Here is a 21,502-nt window from a genome sequence, read left to right on the forward strand (position 1 = left end):
TGAAGATGCAGTCGAGTTCAGCCAGGCCTTCTGCACTCACTTCAACGCAAGTCTCCAAGTTTGCGGATATTGACGACCACTTCTGTGATGTCGCCGTGGAGTGGAGTTCACCTTCAAGCAGCCTCCATGTGTGTCCTGTGTGTCCTTGACAAGAACATGAGGTCTGCTTGTGATTCCAAGGATTAATAAAATAACAGGAGGAGGTCGAGCTTTTAGTTACAGGACCCCTAAACTGTGTGGTGGTCTGCCCGTTACTATAAGAGATGCCCCTTCGGTCTCAGCTTTTAAAGACTCACCACCTCAGTTTAGCACACCCTGACTAGAGCTGCTGATTAACTGTGCAGACTGGCATTGGCACTGAAACACAAGTCACATGACAGTTAGAATTTATTACTCACCCTCACCTACTCGGTTTCTCTTCTCGGTACTCAAATGTGCCACTCGGTGCCACGGCCCACCTGCCAGGTTGTTCTGCCTGCCTAAAGTAAGATCATCCCTAATGGAGAATCGCAGGAATCATGGGAAAGATCATTGGATTGGCTGGCCCAGTGCTGACTCAGCTGTGGAATGGCCAATGGGGGCAGCAACTTGATGGCCGAATATGAAATCCAAATCATATTATGGGATATCATCTACTGTTAAATTCTGCTCCGTACTTCTAAAATTTGTATTTTTATGCTGTTTATGGGATTTGTTTTGTGTATTTTATTGTATTGCTTCCCCTTCTTTTTGACACCCACCCTGCCTGGTAAGGGGGTCTCTCTTTGATTGCCTTTCATGAGGTTTCTTCCTTTTTTTTTTTGGGGAGTTTTTCCTCATCTGGGCCTGTTAAAGCCCATTGCGGCACTGCCTGTGTGATTCTGGGCTCTATAATAATAAGTTGTATTGTCTTGTATTGTATTGTCTTGTCTTGTCTTGTCCATTTTAAGGCGACTCCACACCAACGGCCGTCAGTCCCAAACAGCTCAGGCCTTGTAAGTTTGTCCACATGGACTCCTTCTGTCTCCTGCACCGGCCAGCGTGTCTTTTCTGTAATATGGAGGCCCGACTAGCGCACCGTTATACCTGAAGTAAGTTCTGCCAGCCCGTAACCTGCTTGTGCTTCGGGGCTCCTGAAGTTGGTGGTCCTTCAGCCTTTCCTCCTTAGTTGCTCTCCACTGCCGAGACCCCCGGTACACAGGGTGAAGTCTCACCATTGCATCATATAGTTTAGCACGCCAGACATCATCCCGTTAGGGGACAGCTTTGTCCGCTTCAATCCCATCACCTCTTCATCTCCATTTGGCTCAACCCCTGCAGTCTTCCTCCTCAGCTGCTTCTTCTTCTCTGGACTTTCCTTTTGTGCTGCTTTGTCTTCTTTGGTAATCCAGAGACCAAAACCTGACGCGGCCCTCCAACGTGTTACACAGACGTGTACGGCGAAACTTCCACCCGTTCAGCCTTCTCAACGACTTCAGTCACGTCAGGCCTTAACCTCCTGCAGTCCTCCTCGGTGGACCACCTTGTGGTGCGGCTCTGTCTGTTTTGTAAAATGAAGGAGTCGACTGCACCAGACTCAGTGGTGGGGCGCCTTATAACGCAGCGTGTGGACATCCTGAGCACTGCTTGCCAGTAGCTGACCAGCCCACCATGACCTCTTCATCATGTAATCCTATCTTAAGAGTAAACTTTTCTTTTCAAGGACAGAAGCTGCTCAAGAGGCCGAAGAGTAAAGAGCCAGCGGCCAGTGAACATCACCATCGCCATCACCATCACCCACAATGAGTCACTTTGGACGCAGAAGTCAGAACTTCCCAGTCTGAAGTTTCAACTGAAACTTCTCCACAAAGTCAGGAGAGCCTCATGAACTCCAAATCCAAGATGGCTGCAGTGACCGCCATGGTGTCTCGCACACACACACACACACACGGCCATGTCGTTTCTGTTTCGGTTTAACGCGTCACCATCAATTGGTGCTGCCAACAATGGCACCAGGGCTCACCAGGCTAGGGAGCAAACTCACTTCGGCCAGAATCGGAGGCTGAAATTTAAATTTGATTTCTTCTTCTTCTTCTAACAGGGCGCGGGCAGCTAAAGTGGGGCACATCTGCTCATCAGAGACTCGTATTCCAAAACAGCAGGCCCAACAACGGTCGTCCTGGAGGCAGCCATGTTGGTTTTCTGACCGTTTTCCTGGGCCGCAGTAAACTCGGGTGTAACATTCTCACCTCCACAGCTCCCAGTCCACCAGTAGCTGGCGCTATACAGGCCACTGGAGCGGGTCAGTGACAGCAGAATGAACCAAAGTGACAGAAGCGAGCCGATGTCTCACCAGGGCCACACGAAATAAACTGTCAAGACACATGCAGGTCATTTATTGACTTTTGTTCCTACAAAACGCGACTCTCAAAAAGACCACCGGACGCATCCCACCCTCACCACCCCCAAAACCAGCAAGGACGCCCAGTGACGCAGAACCGCATTGCAGGAGAGGGCAGTCTGAGCCTTTAGCCGACACCCTAATTTCATTGAACTAAGGAGATATGGGGGGGCTTTTCACCTTTCTTTAAAATAATCAAAGACAGACAAACGAGCGGACTCTGAAGGACAGGGCAGTGAGAGCACTCGAGTCCGTCCAGAGTTCAGCCATTGCTCATGTCTTCTTGAAAAGGCCTGTCCAGCTCCCTGATTTGTTAGTGACTGACCTGCAGGGCTGAACACCAAGTGGGGGACACAGATGTGACCTCGTGCTCTGACGTGTGCATTATTACCTCAAAGCTGAACAGGATAAGGGGAATAAAAAAGAAAAGTAGAAAACGAGTACAATAAGAGCACGCACGGCGAGGACAGTCACGCTGTACAAATACACTGCAGACGGCCGTCCCGTGTCATGTCGTGTGATGTGACGCGTCATTTAGTTCCCTCTCTGCGTTACTCAATTTCAACAGCGTTTATGTCAGCACATCGTGAGCCTGGTGTTCCACAAGTACGGCCATGTTCTTCACATCTCCACACCACACCTCCAGACGGTCTTTCATTCCCTTAATCTGTAACCAAAAACATAAAAACAAAAAGTCAAACCTGTCAAATAATCAAAACGCCACCCACTGACATGCCAAGTGTCCAATTCAAGTGCTTTGGATTTACCAAGAAAGAACGAACACAGGCGCGCCATTTCTAAATATTAAAAAGTGACAGCCTAGCCAATCAAATCTACAAACACATCCGACACCAACATTTTCAGAAGGAGGTTAAGGTGCGGAGGCAAAACCAGGCCAACTTGGTGCCAGTCCCAAGCCGAGATAAAGAAAGGGAGGGGGTCAGGGGTCATGACGGGCACTTCAATGATGGACTCAATCCAGAGAGCCTCAAGTTTAACACTTCATGTTGGTTTCTTTCACTTTTCAAGCCCACCGAGTTAACCTCCTGCACAAGACAGCAAACAGCACCAGAGGATGTGAACCAAGGATCAAAGGTCAGGGGCTTCACCACCACCCCATGTGACTTTAGTGAGCCTTCAGGGGTCCCATTTTTAGAAACCAAACTGTTGGTAAAGTCAGCAGTTAAATGAAGTGGAACAACACTGAATACAAGTTGAGAAGTAACTTCAGACTGCCGATGGACACCCTGACGCTGGGGGTCCGGTGTTACACTGTGTTTATAGCCCCCCACAGCTGTTTTCATATTTCACTGCCTCAAGACTCAAGAAACACAAGTTCAAAACGGTCTTCCTTTGTTAATCTAAAGCTCACCTGGCTGAGTGCCTTGTAATACCTGAGCGACTCCACGAGTTTGTCGGTGGTCTCCACCTGGTGGCTAATAAACTGATGATGACTGGGACGAGACTGAAGTGGAACTGTGTGGTCCAAATGTACCAGGCAGGCGACACCATCAGAGCGGAAGTGAAGGCTGTGCCACACAGGCAGATCCTGAAGGTAAACCTGCGCTCCTCGGTCACAGTAATGCAGTGGCCTAACCTGAAGAACGTGGACGTCGTTGAGTGGCCCGGTCAACCCCATTGAGTGTCTGTAGCAGGACCTCAGAAGTGTTGTGCACTGCCGATCCCCATCTAAACTGGTGCGGCCCGACTAATTCTGTACGGTGGAATGGGCACGACTTCAAAAAGAGGAGCTCAACAAAAACCGAATGCCAGAGAAGGCTACTGCCATACTGGTGACATTTTAGTAAATAAAGGTCTGGGGCTCATTACCTTTTCAAGGCACTGTATATCATTAGGCTAACCTGAACACAATGAAATCCAGCTTAGCCCTTTGCCCACAGCAACATGAAGCTTTTGGCCACACTACTACGTTCTCATGTCCATTCACTGACCGTCTTCACGCAGACTACAAACACTTACGGTGTACTGTAGCTGTTTGCCAACACTAGGCATGTGTGCATTGGTGCCAACGGGCAGAAGGAGCATCTTCCTTGAAGGTTTAAGGTGACGCCGCTGGCTGCAGGATTTATCACAAAAGTAAATTTGCCTTTTTGTGCAGCTAGGCAGCCTTCAAACGGAGCAAAATGAAATTTAGATGCATACTGATAAGCAGCACAACAAGTGCCATGGACGGGAACTCGTCTGCGTCGGCCATGTTGTAATATGGCTTTCTTTTGTGAAAGCTGACCAATCAGGGAATTAGACATTATAACGAGCAGGATCCAATTGGGGGAGAGTCACATGATAAGCACAAACCAATCAGAGCACAATTGCAGGCTGGGTTTTCAAACTCTTAGGATTTGACTCGTGTCACACTGCAACCGTGACCTGGTATCTTCATGAGTGTACGGCACAGTCACCGATTTATGAGGTTTGAAACACTAGGGCAGTGCAGACAAAAGGCGAAAACTGAGTGACGTCTCCATTTTTAAACAAAGACACGCTAGTGTAGACGCAGCCTGCTAACTCAGCTATTTTAAATGAGTTCTACGAGACAAGACGACAGTTCAGTCACCTACGTTTGTTCCCCAAGTTTCACGGCTCCCAGGTACAGTGCAGAGATGCTTGCTATGAAAGGGATCTTAGGCTTTCTTCTTTATCTAAACATTCGAGTAGCTTCGAGCTTCATCCACGCAAAGCAAATGAAACTCAAAAGCGACCTCGGTTTACTTGCGACTGATCAGTGGAATGATTCACTTTTTCCAGTCAGTCCAAGCAGCTAAAACGCGTGCTTTTCAGGCCTAATGAATTCTACACACCTGCTGCAAATCCAGCACCCGGGGCTGTACCCAGGTCATGTGAACCCTCTCATCCACCTCGTCAATGTTGCCTTTGATTAGGCCCACTGATAACGCCTTCATCACCAGCAGCTCCACCTATGAGAACAAAGCACCAAACAAGCGTTAGCAGTCATGTTTAAGATGGCCAAGGTGTTCATTTCATTTTCATCATAATTAAAAAACATTCAACGTCTTAACCTATCAAAAAAAAAACCACTTCATTCTCAATTCAAGACAAGTACTCTGTCAAAAGATGTATTACAAAGTACACTGCATTTCAAAATGTAACTGGATAAAACAAGAAAATGACCAAATAACATTAGAATTAACTAATAATGGACACTACTTTAAATATTTCAATTGTGGAAACTGCACAAAAATGACAAATAAAAAAAGCTGCTCACTCAAGCAGGCAGACACTTGTGTCCACTCAACTGACTTTAAGGATTTCAAACATTTAAACAGTGCAGACAACATAAAATACAAGACAGTGTGGGTACTGCGTACTGCAGACACAGAGATGATGTGCTTTTATTAACAGACCGTCACAAGATGTGGGACAGAAAGACAAAGCTGGTCTACACTGTCAGGACAGAGTGACGCTCTATGGCGGGTAACAACGTCCACCTGTGCTAAAAGCCCTTGGCGATGGGGGACTGCCTGCTGGAACAGAAACATATTTCTTTGCTAGTCAGGCCAGAAGTCTGGTCTCAAAATGACATTCCAGCTATGAGATATAGTCTGAATAGCTCCCCAGTGAAACCAGTGCGCTCCAGTCCTGCCAATAGTAGAGACCGTGTCACTCATACTGTGGGTGAGAGCAGTTCTTAACCCTGGGACGTTCAGGACGTATTATTACACACCACAGGTCTTCAGTGACACCGTGCCGCGCCAAATAGTTGAATTAGTGCCATTATAGTTCATCTTGTTGTGGAGCGTGAACTTTGTAAACTGAAACAAATAAAACAATGAAGGGACCCGAAGTGTGGAGTACAAAAGTCCTTGTAATCAGTGTCTGGTGGGGCCGTCATTCATGTGGCGCCTCCTGCTTAGCTTTCTCTCAAAGAGGATAGTAAGATGTGTCTTGTCTCTAATGTTTCTTAATGCTCTTGTGTTAACTCTGTAATATGCATATACTGTACAGGGGGTCCTCGGGTTATGACACAGTTCCGTTCCTACAACAGTGATGTGACCTGAAGTCGAAACACAACCTAGCCTAAGTCACTTACCTATCCTAACACATTTGCAAAATCACAATCTAGAACATGAAAACACAAACAAGCCAAAGGAAAAGGACATAAATATACTGTACTGTACACTAGAATGTAGTAACAGAAAGTGTAAAAAGATGCTTACCTTTATTCATTCTCACATCTCAATTTTTTAAAGTTTTTATGGGAGTGAGCACTGTAAACTCGAAACGTTGTATGTCGAGACGTTGTAACCCGAGGACCCCCTGTATTTTTATTTTGTAAAAATAGGAGACTCGTAACGCTGTAATGTTTGTTCAGACATCAGGTCAATATATTGTCACTAGGTTTTAAGAGACTACCCTTTGTTCTTGTCACCACTGTTACACCTTTCATAGGAATGGAGAGCGTTTTTCACCTTACACTCCCAAATCGTAACCTCAGATCTTCAAATGAGGGTCTGCTTGCTATTCCAAGAGCTAAACTTAAAAGAAGTGGTGAGGCGGGCAGGCAGCCTTCTGCTGTTAGGCAACTAAAACCTGGAATACAAGTTTACTGATAGAAATTCGCCAGGCTAATACAGTGGAGCACTTTAAAAAAAAAAAAAAAGTGCTAAAAACTCATTATTGTAACACTGCTTACTTAGAGCTTCATTTCAGTTTAATCCTGATATTCTGTATATGCATTTAATTATCATTCATGGTGGCTGCGTAATCCGTTCTCACCCCTACTCTCTCTGCTGTTCTTTGTCCGGTTTTCGTGGTGGCGACCTGCACCACCACCACCTGATCAAAGCACCGTGATGTCCCTCCATTGATGGATTACAGGCCAGAGGTCCACATGACCGTCATCATCAAATTCTTCCATGTGAACCCTGAATACCATGAGGACTGATTGAGGTCATTTATGTTAGGTAGAATACCTACAGGGGGCTGGGTGGTCTCGTGGCCTTGGACCCCCTGCAGATTTTTTTTTTCCCCAGCCGTCTATAGAGTTTTTTTTTTTTTTTTCTGTACTCCCTGGCCATGGGACGTTACTTTTATTCTATGTTAATTAGTATTGCCTAATTTTATTTTTAATATATTTTGTCTTTTTTTTCTTTCTTCATCCTGTAAAGCACGTTGAGCTCCATCATTTGGCTGAAAATGTGCTACAGAAAGAAATGTTGTTGTTGTTTTGTATAAAGAATAATCGGGTTACTGTTCACGATCCTGGATGTCCTATGGCTCTTCATTCAGCTGACCTCATTTGGCAGTAATGGAAACTCACTTACAGAAAACTGGTGCCGTGAGACCCTGATTCTTCTGGTCAGCCGCTGCTGATGGTTCATCTTTGAAGTTGTGTGAGGTACCCTTACTGGACCTGAAGATCTGTGATGCACACACATTAAGTGTCACTTAGATATTTAAAAGACTGCACTTCTGCTCTTTGTTGGTTTCAAGTTATTTTTTATTTTAATATCTGTACATATCTGAAAGCGCGCTAGACTTCCACTGATCTGTATTATATGTCACGACGAGACCTTTAATGTATTCACTCTCGCCATCCGGAGGGGTAGAGGATTACTTATGATGAGCAGCAAACCCACTGGTCAAGCCAGGACATTCCAGCTTGGAGAAATAGTCTGAACAGTGAGTGACCCAGTGAAACCAATGTGATCCTGTCCTGCCAACAGTAGTGACCATGTTACTCCGTACTTACGAGAGCTTAAAGTGAACTTGGGAACCAAACTGGAGAGCCCATTGATTACTAGCCGAATACTAGCTAATCAAAGCAGCAGTGCAAGGTGATCTCCAGCACATCGAATGTCCTGACTCTTCAAAGGTCAATGGAATTGTTAGGACAGACATTACAGAACCAGCTGTGTTCAGGGGAGATGGAGATGACAAGTTCAAGAGCGGATACATGTTTTAATACGAATGGCATATCAAGATCTCCTTCTGTGTCTAATGTTATCCCCTGAAGATGGACTACATTACCTTTCTTGTCACCTGTTAAAATTTTACATGTCAGAATTGTTCAACCAATTATTAAAACAACTAATCTTGTTCCATTGCTCAGTCCATCACGGAGGCATAAATCGCGCGACAACATCCTTCTTTCAACAGCAATTCGGCCGGAGGAAGACCAGATGGTGTTAACGCTTGCAGATATTTTATGGGATATTGCAAGTTGTTGTTTTCATCTTCACAATCACCACCAACTGCTTCAGTATCGTCTATTGATATGCATTTAATCAATTTGCCAAGTAACCAATCGACAATGTTTGCATCCATTTGTTTGACTTCATCGTTTCTAACTGCCATATTTAGATAAATAGTTTGAAAATAGTTGCAAGTATGGTGTGACTTGAAAGAATATCATTGTAAAAGTCTGTCTCTTCCCAAGATTTTTTTTATTATAATACATATCTCAGCCTAGAAAGCGTATACAGATACATTACACCGGGTCACAGGTTTTAATGACACCCCGATACGGATGTCTGGACACACCGCACACTCCCTATTGTGGTTTCTGCCTACACAGAAGTGTAAAGGTCTACAGAATGAACCAATGCCTCTGGCTTTCATAAGAGAGCCCTCCATCCTGTCCTACTTCAACTAAACCTGCTCACGCATAAGGAAACCTGGCCCTTCAGAGTTAAGAAAGCAGGAGTAATTCTCATTTATTAAACAGATTTACAAACAAATGAATAATGAGAGAGCCATTAACTGTACACACAGACGTCAAGTGACTGGACTTACCTCATTTACTGGAATATTGGCATGTGAAGAAATTTCTTGAAATGTCAATTGTCTATGGTTTGATGGACGGGTAAAGGTCATCTATAAAAAAAATAAAATTAAAAGAAAGGTAAAACTACTGTGTTCAAAGGGCTATGGACTATTTTGTTAAAGAGGTCATTTACATTTTTAACACTAACTGCCTCACAGAATTTTATTCTCTGCAACAGAAAACTCCTGTGGATAAACTCCAAGGTCTGGTTTAGAAGCAGTGGGTGAGCAGTAGTGAAGGAGAATTCAAAATGTCCTCGAGCCCCCCAATAGGTTCATAGGGTCATGAAATTCTTACTTCCACGTGCTAATCAACATGCGGCTACCTCCACTCTGTAGCTCCATCATCTACCTGAGCTCAAAACTAAAGTACATTTGAACAATGTTTCAATGACACTTGCCTCCATTAGACAGAGAAGCTGAATCTTTTGCATTAGTCTTGATTCTTGAGCTGCAAGGTCAGGCTAGAAAGAATAAAGCAGAAAAGACTGAGAAACTAAACATTAAATAGAAAACTACAAATTTAAAAAAATGTAAAAATCTAACACTTTGCTTCAGTGCAGCGGATAAAGTCGACTCTCACCTGTTGACCCCACGCAGTCTTGAATGACATGAACTTCTCCACATTTCCACTGTTGAAGGCGTAGAGCGTGTCGATGAGCCACTGCTTGTCGGTATTCCTCAGGGACTCTAAAACTGGATGCATTAACTGCAAAGCAACATTTGAAAGGCACAATAAGGAGAATCCAAACCACCTCCAGTCAGTTCAGTAGCAGACAGAAGCAATGTTTCAAATTCTCAAATGTATTCTGCATGGACAGGCCATGTTTAGAGTGGGCATCAAACTAAAACAAGTGGCAACTCAGGGTGAAGTTTTCTGATGGCTCAGGCACAGGAAGCAGAGGTTCATGGTGTGAGGGACCTCATCAGAATTGGCCGATGTTAGGAGTGGTGTCCAGCAGGGGTCAGTGCTGGGGCGCAAATTATATATTGTGACAGTTTAAGGCCGTATCGCGCCCTTGAACCCTTGTCCACGACTCCAGACACCAGGTAAAAGTCCAAATGCTGACTTTATCAAAGCACCCACTCCTCCACTATACTCATATAAATCAATTACAATAAACAGCCCTCGACTCCCAGATGCGTTGCCACCCTTCCACCCAGCTCAGCCCGCCGTCTGGGAACTCCCGTAGTCTTTTTATATATCCTGACCTCGAAGTGTTCCCAATCCCCAGTCCATGTGATCTTGTATCACTTCCGGTTCAGGTAAAATGTCCTTTTCTTCACCCCGGAAGCACGTCATTCCCCTTGTCCATGTGTGCTTCCGGGGCGTAGGGAAAATACCCGTTATTCCTCCCTGCAGCGTCTCCGAGTGGCCCCCACAGCATCCAGCAGGGCTGCGTATAAAAACTGCAATATCCACGATGCCCTGCTGGTCTTCGGGGAACGCCCATACTGCAGGAAGGGCTCCACCTGGCAGCTTGGGGGTATTGGCCGGGATAAATGGCCGGCCATAGACCACATCATTTATTTTATATAAGTAGCAAGCTGGTTAAGTTTGCATATGATCCAAAAAATAGATGGATTGGCAGATAATTTGGATTCTGTCAAATCATTACAGAAGGACTTGGCCAGCAGACAGGCTTGGGCAGATGTTGGCAGATGAAATTTAATGTCAGTAAATGTAAAGAATTACACATAGGAAGTAAAAATGTGAGGTTTGAATACACAATGGGCGGTCTGAACATTGAGAGTCCACCTTATGAGAAGGATTTAGGAGTCGTAGTGAACTCGAAGCTATCGACTGTCAGAGTGTTCAGAAGCCATTAAGAAGGCTCACAGACTGTCAGGTTATATAGCGCCTTGACGTGTGGAGTACGAGTCACAGGAGGCTCTGCTCAACCATTATAACACACTGGTGAGGCCTCATCTTGAGTCCTGGGTGCAGTTTTGGTCTCCAGACTACAAAAAGGACACAGCAGCACTAGAAAGGGTCAAGGACTACAGGGGATGAAGTATCAGGAAACAATAAAAGAGCTGAACCTTTACAGTTTAAGCAAAAGAAGATTAAGAGGAGACTTGAGTGAAGTGTTTAAAATAATGAAGGGAATTAGTACAGTGGATCGAGACTTGTATTTTAAAATGAGTTCATCAAGAACACGGGGACACAGTTGGAAACTTGTGAAGGGGAAATTCTGCACAAACATCAGGAAGATTTTCTTTACACAGAGAATCACAGACACTTGGAATAAGCGACCAAGTAGTGTGGTAGACAGTAGGACTTTAGGGACTTTTGGAAGAATAAAGTGGATAGGACTGGCGAGCTCTGTTGGGCTGAATGGCCTGTTCGTGTCCAGAGTGTTCTAGTGTCCTAATGTAATCAAACAGACACTAAAATAATGCACATATTTTATAAAAAGGGCCATTACAATGAAGTGAAGGAGGCACAGGTGCTGTCACTGTGGCCAGTGTCAAACGATACTGAAGAGGCTGGATTTAAACTTTATGCAATACAATCATAGGCAGACTTCAAACATATCATTTCCGGACATTCCTTCAATAAACGGCTGAACCCGCTGGACCTCAGACAACACTGGAGTGGCTCAGCCAAAGCCTGGACTCGAACCCAACTGCACATTTCTGGAGTGACCTGAAGATAGTTGGTCACCGACAGTCTCCATCCAACCTAACAGAGCTGGAGAGGACCTCAAAACTGGAGTGGCTGCCAAAGGGGTCTCAGCGGAGTAAAGGCTCTGCACACGCGCCTCGGTGGGGTATTTCAGTTGTTTATTTAAAAAAACAAAACTAAAATTTGGAGAAGTTTCTAAAATCCCACCTTTGCTTGGTTATTCTAGGGTATCAAGTGTTGTCTGATGTTAAGAACCAAAATAAATTCAGCTGATTTTAGCACAAGGCTGAAACATAAAATCTGAATACTTTCTGAAGGCGCTGCATATATTGTATTATAGACTGCAATGTACGTTAGGCACAAAGGCTCCACTTTTAAGCAACTGAAATCTTTGTTTTCTTGCACCGGATTTCTCATGTTAATGTCTCTGCCAGGGATTTGTAACGTTCAAGTATGAGCTGCACTTCTGACAGATGACATGAGCCCCACTAATGGTCAGAAAAGTGCGGCACAGGCGTACAGTAAGACTTTATTAGAACTCGCTCAAAATGTTTTAGGCGTACTGTTTAAGAACAGGAGAGAGTCACAGCAATGACCTTCTCAACTTGCCTCGAGTGGTTTCCACAAATTCAATCCAATAATCGACTGCAAAGTGCACTGGAAAATCGAAACTTGGTAGAAATGGCCAGTTTGAGGTCACAGCGGCAGCTTTCTGTTGAGGTTGTCCACCACATGCTTTGCTGGAACATTGTGACTGCAGCAGCACGGATTTCACCTGCCAGTCTTCATCAATGTAATGACAGGTTATTGTATTAATTGTCGATTGTTTGTGAGATCCAAAGGTTAGTTTTAGAGCAAACTTTCACTCTAATTAGCTGAATTTGCAACTCGATAAACCGAATTAAGTATTGGCCACCTGTGAGCGATTTCTTCTAATCACTGGCCAGCAGTCCTCTGCTTGTGATGCTCTCCAATCTCACCGGCCACAAGCCTGCTTTGTATGTGGTAAGGCACCATAGGCAGGCGAGCTGCCCTTGTCATTCAGTCCATCCGTCCATTTTTTGGTTTCCAGTTCATGTAGCATGTCTGGTTTCCCCTGAAGGCATCTGTCCTGCTTCTAAATGCACAATGACCTGACGTGTTGCGTACTACAATGAACACCACCACGTCTCTACTTACACAGTATATACAGCACATCTTAAAGTAAAGCAGTATCGGGCGGGCGCTACAATGCAGCAAAGCAAATCAATTTTACAACACAAGTGGAATTTTATTTTATGATTAGTAAGACTGTTTAGTTAAAGTACAGTAATTAACAATGGTTATTCATTGACAACACTAATTTAAAATCAATACGTTCTTTTTCTGCCAGCTAATTCTCTAGCACTGTTCAAACAAGAGAGTCTTGTCAATGCTTATGCACATGGAAAGAGCCCTTGAAATGCCAAGGGGTGCCCCATCTTGCCAGTCTTTTACTGCAGTAAGACAGAATGGCATCCTAATGAGCTAAATGGAGACGGGAGGATGTGAAGATGAGTTAGAAATTCTAGAAATTTCACAACAGCATGTCCAAGGTTGTGGCAACCCAGTCAGCGTCTTTATAGGATTATGCAGGATCATTATTGTCACGTGTGCTAATCGGCATGTCACCAGTCTCTGGTGGCAGAATCTACAGCTGACTTTTATAAAGTTCAGCACATGAAATGTTTGATAATTTGACACTCCTCCAGTCATACTCATACATTCATCATATGAACCTGATTGTGTTACGACAGAGTCAACAGGTGAGCAGATCCTATGCCAGTACAACCCCTGCACTGGGCACCCTCACTCTCATAGGGTCATTTAACATCCATCCATTATCCAACCCGCTATATCCTAACTGCAGGGTCACAGGGACCTGCTGGAGCCAATCCCAGCCAACACAGGGTGCAAGGCAGGAAACAAACCCTGGGCAGGGTGCCAGCCCACTGCAGGGCACACACACCAAGCACACACTAGAGACAATTTAGGATCGCCAATGCACCTAACCTGCATGTCTTTGAACTGTGGGAGGAAACCCACGCAGACACGGGAAGAACATGCAAACTCCATGAAGGGTGGTTACCGGGAAGTAAACCCTGGTCTCCTAACTGAGAGGCAGCAGCGCTACCCACTGCCCCACCGTGCTGCCCGGGCCATTTTACAGTTGCCAATAAACTTATTTTGCAGGTCTTTGGAATATAAAAAGAGAATTTCAACAGTTTGAAGAAGTAGCAATTTCAAACATCTCAAGGTTATAAAAGCAAAATAAAGAAACTAAACTTACAAGTTCTCCAAAATTGTAAACACCTTCTCCTAGAAGGCCGGCCAGGCCAAGAGTGAAGGCTCGTTCCTGCTGTTCCGCTTCTGAAAATGAAATGTGTAAATATAAGTCACACACACACACCAAACCATCCAACGCTTAACTGTGATGCTCTTCAAATCAAAGCAGCGTTCACTTTGTACAATATGAGATAGAGAGAGGGGCGGCACTGTATGCATGAGGATGATGATGATGTACTTTATTGTATTTATTTATTTATTATACTCCAGCTGTACTTGGAGTGGAAGAAATGGAGGCACATCTTTAGCACGGATTAAAAGAGACGCTCATTTAATGAGATCTGAATTTTTTGTTTCGTCTTTTAATTAAAACGGACCCTCCTGGTGGCAGTGTGGACAGTAAGTGAATTTCTCCACAGAATACGGCTGATGGATTCTCCTTCAGAGTAGAACTGGTCCTGCTGTCTGACACGACTTTCAAACGTCAAGTGATCAGGCCTGCTCTGTAGATTTAAAAGTATTTAGTGAAGATGAACCAGAACCTCTGGGGAAAACAAATGTGGAGGCCTGTGCCGTGAGCCGTCTCACCAGGCTTCCACCTTGGCCACTGACCCATCTGCACAAAACACGTCAAATCAGATTTTCTGGGGTTTAGATTTCTCCAGGATGCTACCCACCACTGTCAAGAAATGATCATAAAAATGACATACGTCAAGGTAACAATCCATGCATGAAGCAAAATTACAGTGGGCTTTCATTTCTGAACACACAATGATATACTCGGGTCAATACCAGCAATCATTTGCACATTCAGCAACTAAGAGTTTAATTGTGAAGCTAAATTGATTGACAAGGACAAAAATCAAAGAATGAAATCTGCATGTTAAATATACTGTAAGGCTGATTCTCAATTTATGTCATGTTCTTCTTTAGCGCAAAAGTCAATTATTTTTTTCAATCAAGAACAAACAAAGCTGACCTGGGGTCTCCGCAAACTGACATTTAACAGGAGAAGAGCAGAACTTTCATTCAGTGCCAAACCCTTAACTGAAAATGAAGATCAGGCTGCAAAGCAAACTCAAATCCTACCTGGCAGTTCTCGGATGTCCACACAGCCCAAATAGCGCAAGGCATCTTTGTAGTATGCAGCGTGATTTCCAATAAACCGGTAGTACTTGCTGGAGAGGTCATAGAATCGACCGTGCACTGAAGTCACTCCAGGTAGGTTGTTTAACATCTCCTCAACATCTTCAACCAATTTCTAGGCATTAAATCATAAAGTAAATATGTTTAAGATACTCAATGAACCTTCTAAAACCGATATACTGTATTGAAAGATTCACCGTCAATCTCCCCTCCCTGGTGGTCCCACTTAGTCAAATGAACTCTTGTCAGAACAGCTCAGGTATTAAAACGATTCAAAGAATTCTAACTATCAGTATACACAGCTCTGGCCAGAGTATGTCGAAGCTGAATTCATTTTCATGAACTTCCAAGCAGCCTTCAAGAGCGTACACTGGCCAGCCTTGCGGAGTGTGCTCAAGGTAGGACATATTCCAGCAACGGTGGCTCGGCCACCTATGTGAATAAATGTACTGCAACTTCAGCAAGTGTGTGTGTGTGTGTGTGTCCAAAGTGAGCAATGTGATACATTTCTGTCAAAACGGGCATCAGCCAACACGTCTCACCACCTGATCCTATTGACCCCCTACTTTTGACACCCACTGCACGCCCAACCTACCTAGAAAGGGGTCTCTCTTTGAACTGCCTTTCCCGAGGTTTCTTCCATTTTTCCCTACAAGGTTTTTATTGGGAGTTTTTCCTTGTCTTCTCAGAGAGTCAAGGCTGGGGGGCTGTCAAAAGGCAGGGCCTGTTAAAGCCCATTGCAGCACTTCCTGTGTGATTTTGGACTATACAAAAATAAACTGTATTGTATTGTATTATTGTACTGCTCTTTAATAATGTGGTCAATGCAGTTGTGACAAGGGCATTTGATGGCAGGTGACAGCCACATGTAAGTTATTTTGTTAGCAAATGACAACACGGAGGCAAAAGAAATTTTGTACAATGTAGCAGAAGCTGCCAGGCTTAACAATCAACACAAAGAAAGCAAAACTGTTAACAGTTACTGGCAGGTCATCTGCAGTTTATCTCAATGGAGAGCAGGTCTGTGAATTTAAGAAACCTACGCACAAGGCACACTGCCAGAAGTCAACCAAAGCAATAAGGGTATGTGTACATACCCAAGGGTGCCTACTTTCGAGTAAATCATAGGCTTCTGTGTTTCTGCTCTCTTTCATTCATAAACTATGTGACTTGCACACATACTGTATATTATGAGGTGAGCAGCGCCTCACCGCCGCGTGAATCGGTTTTTAGTCCAACATCTCGTATGTGTCGAGCTACACAAAGTTATCACGCTTAGCTGTAAGTTGTGCTCTGGTGCATCCTCGGCCTGTTCACGGTGGTCTCTTCCCAAGTCCTTTCTGCATGCAGTTTAAACATGCGAGTCCAGGAGCTCTTCTGGGGTCTCTTTCCTTTTACATAATACTTTGACTGACCAGGAATTTGTACAAGTTAAATTAAAAAAAAAAAAAGATCACAAAAAACTCACACATCTGAAAAAACAATTCCTGCAATAACTAATGTAAAATGTAAAAGGAAGCAATGCGTAGGTTGGCAAGACAGCAGCTACCAATGCTGAACAGGATGTGACGTCACTGAATGACAGCAACATAACCTATACTTAGTTTTTGTTTTTTTTTTTAATAAATTACTTTAATTAAATTCTGAAAAGTGTGTGATGTACAGAAACCAAACATGTTAAATGAACAGCTACACTCCGCTCTCATGTATACATTCTGTAAAGGCAAAGCAGCACAAAGCTTCGACCACCTCTCTGAGTACCTTAGTTGCAGGCAAGTCATTAATTTGTAACTTCAAACTGCCAATGGACGTCTTACAGAGGATTACTGCTTCGTCACTGCTCTTGACCTGCAAAAGAAATGCAATGAAAGACCCAGTAAAGCAACTAAAGACTGTTCATTTAGCGCTCATAACTTAAGAATTCATTTGTATCTTGTAATTTGAATGCAAGTGTGTTTCAGACTTGATCGACATTCTGTAAATTAAGAGCAAAGAATGAGACAAACCCAAATGTAGAAATTACGAAGAGCATTCGGAGGACATGAAGAGTAACACTGAGAGTCAAACCTGCTTAATCCAGTTCAGGGTCACAGTAATATTGGACAGTCAGTTGTTACTTCACAAGCATTGTACAAATGCATTTGCCATACAAAAACTAAAGTCTCCTAAAGTTCAGCATTTTCTATTTAAAAAAAATCTTGCCCACCCCAGTGTTTTATAATAGAAGCTATGGGGCAAGAAGCACCACTGGAAACAATAAAAGCTTCAAAACTTAACAAATACATCTAATTTTTCAAGCATTGATCGGCAGCTTGACATTACACACACATTGTAAAACAGCTTGAACATATCACTTTTAAACAAAAAAAAAAACACACCAATGTTATGAGGCTCAGCCATCGTAAAAGATTATTAGCTGTTTCGGGAGATGGACGTCTGAAGGGGAACTCCGTTAGCAGCAGTTATTTTTACCCTTTATTACCGTCATCCTGAGGTGCTTTAATTAAAGTAAATGCAAGTACACATAAGCATGAATAGCAGAAAAAGGGCTCAGACAGAAACGGATAAGACAGCTGAAACGTCATCCACAAGTTCAAGGCACAGCCTGCCAGAGACTGAACTGGAACAGACAGGCAAAAGAATCGATCTCCTGGGACCTGACGCCGCACCATCACCTCCAGCCGAGACCAAAAGTGTAAGGGAGTTGGACCAGGAGAACTCGGCGATTCCAGAAGGTTCAACACTAACTGTGCTTGCTACTCCACCCACAGACCATGGAGAAGACCAAAATGAACAGTCTGAGCAGAAGATAACGATCACAGCAATGATTACTGCAATGACTACCACTCTGGGATGAAAGAGCTAAAGAATAACGTAAAGAAGGTTACAAATGATATCAGGAAAGAGACAAGACAAATGAGAAGGTGCTTCAGGATATTAAAGACCAGGAGAAACGTTTAAATAATCACTTTGAGGCAATGGTATGCTAGGGAAAAAAAAAAAAAAATCGAGGAAAAAAAATACAGGAAAATGCGTCTAAGTTTGAGAATAAATTTAGAGCACTAGGTGCTCAGTTTAAAGATGTTAAAAGCAAACGTTCACGGAAACAGTTCAACAACTGGTATCAACTGCTGACGGAAAAGCAACAGCTACAAATTCTGAATGCAAAGTGCTTAGAAACAGAATAGCTGCACTGGAAGATGGAGACAGAAGGAATAATATCAGAATTGAAGGTCTGCCTGAAAACCGTGAAATTCATAGCTGAACAATTCTCTAAAATAATTGGAGAGGACTTCAAACCAGACACCGAGATAGCAGCAGCCTACCACATACGTGGATCAAATGCCACAAGACTTCAAAGCCTCGTTGTGCGTTTCGACAAATTACAATCTAGATAGATAGATAGATAGATAGATAGATAGATAGATAGATAGATAGATAGATAGATAGATAGATAGATAGATAGATAGATAGATAGATAGATAGATAGATAGATAGATAGATAGATAGATAGATAGATAGATAGATAGATAGATAGATAGATAGATAGATAGATAGATAGATAGATAGATAGATAGATAGATAAACTTTATTATTAAATGTTATGTCACTTTTTAGACAGAAACAAGATTATATTTGAAAATAGCCACATTTGTTTTTTTCCCCAGCTGCTAAACGTGCCACATTTTACGGCATCTCTTCGAGAAAGCAGAAAGACACTGCCCTCATGTATCCTGCTAAACTGAATGTGGACATTCAAGGAAAGTTCTACATTTTTACTTCTCAAGAGGAAGCAGAAAAAGAAAACTGATCCAGACACTTTTTGAAATACAATCATGAGTCACACTGTGTCCTGGCAAGGAAAGAAGATCTAAACAATATATAAAAAATCCTGGGAAGAGACTTAACCAAACCCGGGGCCAGAAATAAAAGACAAGGAGTACATGACAAAGTAGATTGTCGTAAAGAATTCAAAAACGTTGGCGTGATACACATGTAGAGCAGGTTAGAGATAATGAAAGTACAAAAATTCGAAAGTCTTAATAAAAGGATAGTAAAGATCGCATTAGCGCAAACAAACAGAAATTATTACTTGGTGAAATAACAGAACAGCAAAAAGAGATCAAATATATTGTTCGGATCTAAACTTTAAGTCGGAGTCTTGTAGATCATCTAATTCGTGTTACCATCAGGGAAAAGTAGTATACTGCTGCTGGATTATGTGAATTTCCCCTTGGGATTAATAAAGTATCTATCTATCTAGTGTTTCTTCCCAATAAAGAGGTGTATCCAGGAGAAATAAAAGAGTTGTTGTTTGGTGATAGCAAAATCCACATATGCGAGCAGTAGAGACACAAAGTGGCTGGGTTGGCGAGCAAAGAAATAAATACATAAATAACCTCACACCCTTGGTTTATTGTACTAAGACTTTCTATCGCACGTATTCTGCTTTTCCAGCACTACTGCTTTAGCACCATTCCCTGGGTTTACTCTTTCAGGGCTGTTTAACATTTTGGTCTGCATTGTCAATAGATCTCTCTACTCCAATCCTTCTACACCGCTGCGGGGAGGCTTGTTTTGTTCTGGACGTGCTCGGTCTCTCAGTAGGTCAGAGGACTGGGACTTTGTGAAGTGTGGTCCAGCCTCACATGGGAAGGGGCAAGCAGGGGGAGAGAAAAGAGAGCAAACTATTTCTAATCGCTCCTTTTAACCCTAACAATTACAACTGTACGGTATGTTAACATAGCAACAGGCTTCATGGCAAAATGAAGGTGAAAGCTCTCTCATGTTATAACGTACCACCTTAATCTAAGACTACAAAATGTCAACAAAAGCTCAGAAGCAACGTCTCTGTGCCCAAACTGTTAACTTTGTGAAAAGACGATTATCTATGTGTGCTCCCTCAGCACTTGTCTTCCTCTGAAATAACCTCTGACCCCAGGTGTGTGGTTTCGTCTCAAAAGACCAAATCACAATAAACTTGGCATTGTATTGATTTATCAGCAAATAGAAAATGCATTCTTACCTCAAGAAAACAAAACAGCACCAGGAATGTGCTCTAAAATGATTACATTCAGATCCCTTCCATTATTACAAATGTGATAAACAAAACATGGATGGCATGTTTTCTGTCAAAACTTTTGTTGCCTCAAAATAGAAGGGTTTGGTAACATTTTAGCTTTTTTTTTTTATTGAATTTATTAAAAGGAAGTAACCTTCCATGCAGACAAGTCAAACCTGACAAACCTAAATTCAATTCAACCCCCACCCACATTTCAGACTTTTACTTTCTGCTCCATGCCACACAGCTTCCATTATAAAACAGTCGAGATTTACTTGCATTTACACAAAATGCTTAACTTTAGAACACAACTTCACATGGCAAATGCACGTATACCATGTTTGTGAAGAGACAACGTCCGCTTTGAGCCGGACTACTCCACATCAGCTTTACAATCCCAATCTTGTATTCAAACTGGGTACAAACCTTCTCTCTGGTCTTTTCAAGAAAAGCAATTGCAGTATTGGGATCTAAAATAAAAGCAGAAGGTATCTGGTTATTCATTTGATTACATCACCAAAACGTACACAACTGGTAAGCACAATTTTTTCACCAGATTTGGGGAAAAAAGTAAGTAAAAATCTTGGCATATAAAATATTACCAGGCTTTGGGACAAAACTCAAGTTTTACTCCACTCATGGAGGCAATGCTGCCTGGCCAATTAATAGAAGTGAATGACAGCACAGCAAAGCTAACACCATCTCTAAACAAATCTTTAAAACATAATCACGTTTGCAGAGTCACGGATATTATGGTAGGCACACCATTTATAATTCCTAAAATCACTACGGCTGACTATAAAATGGAAATGCTGATCGACAGGCTCAGCCAACTACAGTCAGTCAGGTTTCATCCCGGACCACTCAAAGTGTGTCTGCACTCCCTGAGATGGCACGACTGGGACGTGTGCTTAAGGATGAAAGGAAGCAGAAGCAGTGGGATCGACTGCTGCCAATCACGATGATGTGCAAATGAAACTACAAAAGGATTGAAAATGGTGACAAAGTAAGGACTGTACTGTTGCTCAGTGTAAGTGACATTCATCGTGTCAAGTCGCTACATGAAGACTAAATGAAATGGAGTTGGAAAGAAAACGGTTGGCTTTGTTTGCTTGTTCCTATCAGCAGAACTGCGTAACCTGTAACTGAAATCAATTCAATGTACACATCCATGTTAAATAATTAAATTCATTAAACG

General features: G+C 43.0%; 1 protein-coding gene across 1 annotated transcript in view; it reads right to left on the reverse strand.

The window, feature by feature from the left end:
- Positions 1-2,326: 2,326 nt before the first annotated feature.
- psmd13 (proteasome 26S subunit, non-ATPase 13) overlaps positions 2,327-21,502 on the reverse strand; it is a 35,392-nt gene continuing 16,216 nt past the window's right edge. The window contains exons 5-13 of the mRNA XM_039738104.1: positions 20,731-20,774; positions 17,004-17,090; positions 15,186-15,357; positions 14,101-14,180; positions 9,747-9,872; positions 9,565-9,627; positions 9,134-9,214; positions 5,179-5,295; positions 2,327-3,026 (exon numbers count right to left, since the gene is read on the reverse strand). Coding sequence (XP_039594038.1) covers positions 2,931-3,026; positions 5,179-5,295; positions 9,134-9,214; positions 9,565-9,627; positions 9,747-9,872; positions 14,101-14,180; positions 15,186-15,357; positions 17,004-17,090; positions 20,731-20,774 — 866 coding nt within the window. The 3' untranslated portion in view covers positions 2,327-2,930. The remainder of the gene's footprint in view (positions 3,027-5,178; positions 5,296-9,133; positions 9,215-9,564; positions 9,628-9,746; positions 9,873-14,100; positions 14,181-15,185; positions 15,358-17,003; positions 17,091-20,730; positions 20,775-21,502) is intronic.

Source organism: Polypterus senegalus, chromosome 1, assembly GCF_016835505.1.
Source record: "Polypterus senegalus isolate Bchr_013 chromosome 1, ASM1683550v1, whole genome shotgun sequence".
Taxonomy (NCBI): Eukaryota; Metazoa; Chordata; class Cladistia; order Polypteriformes; family Polypteridae; genus Polypterus; species Polypterus senegalus.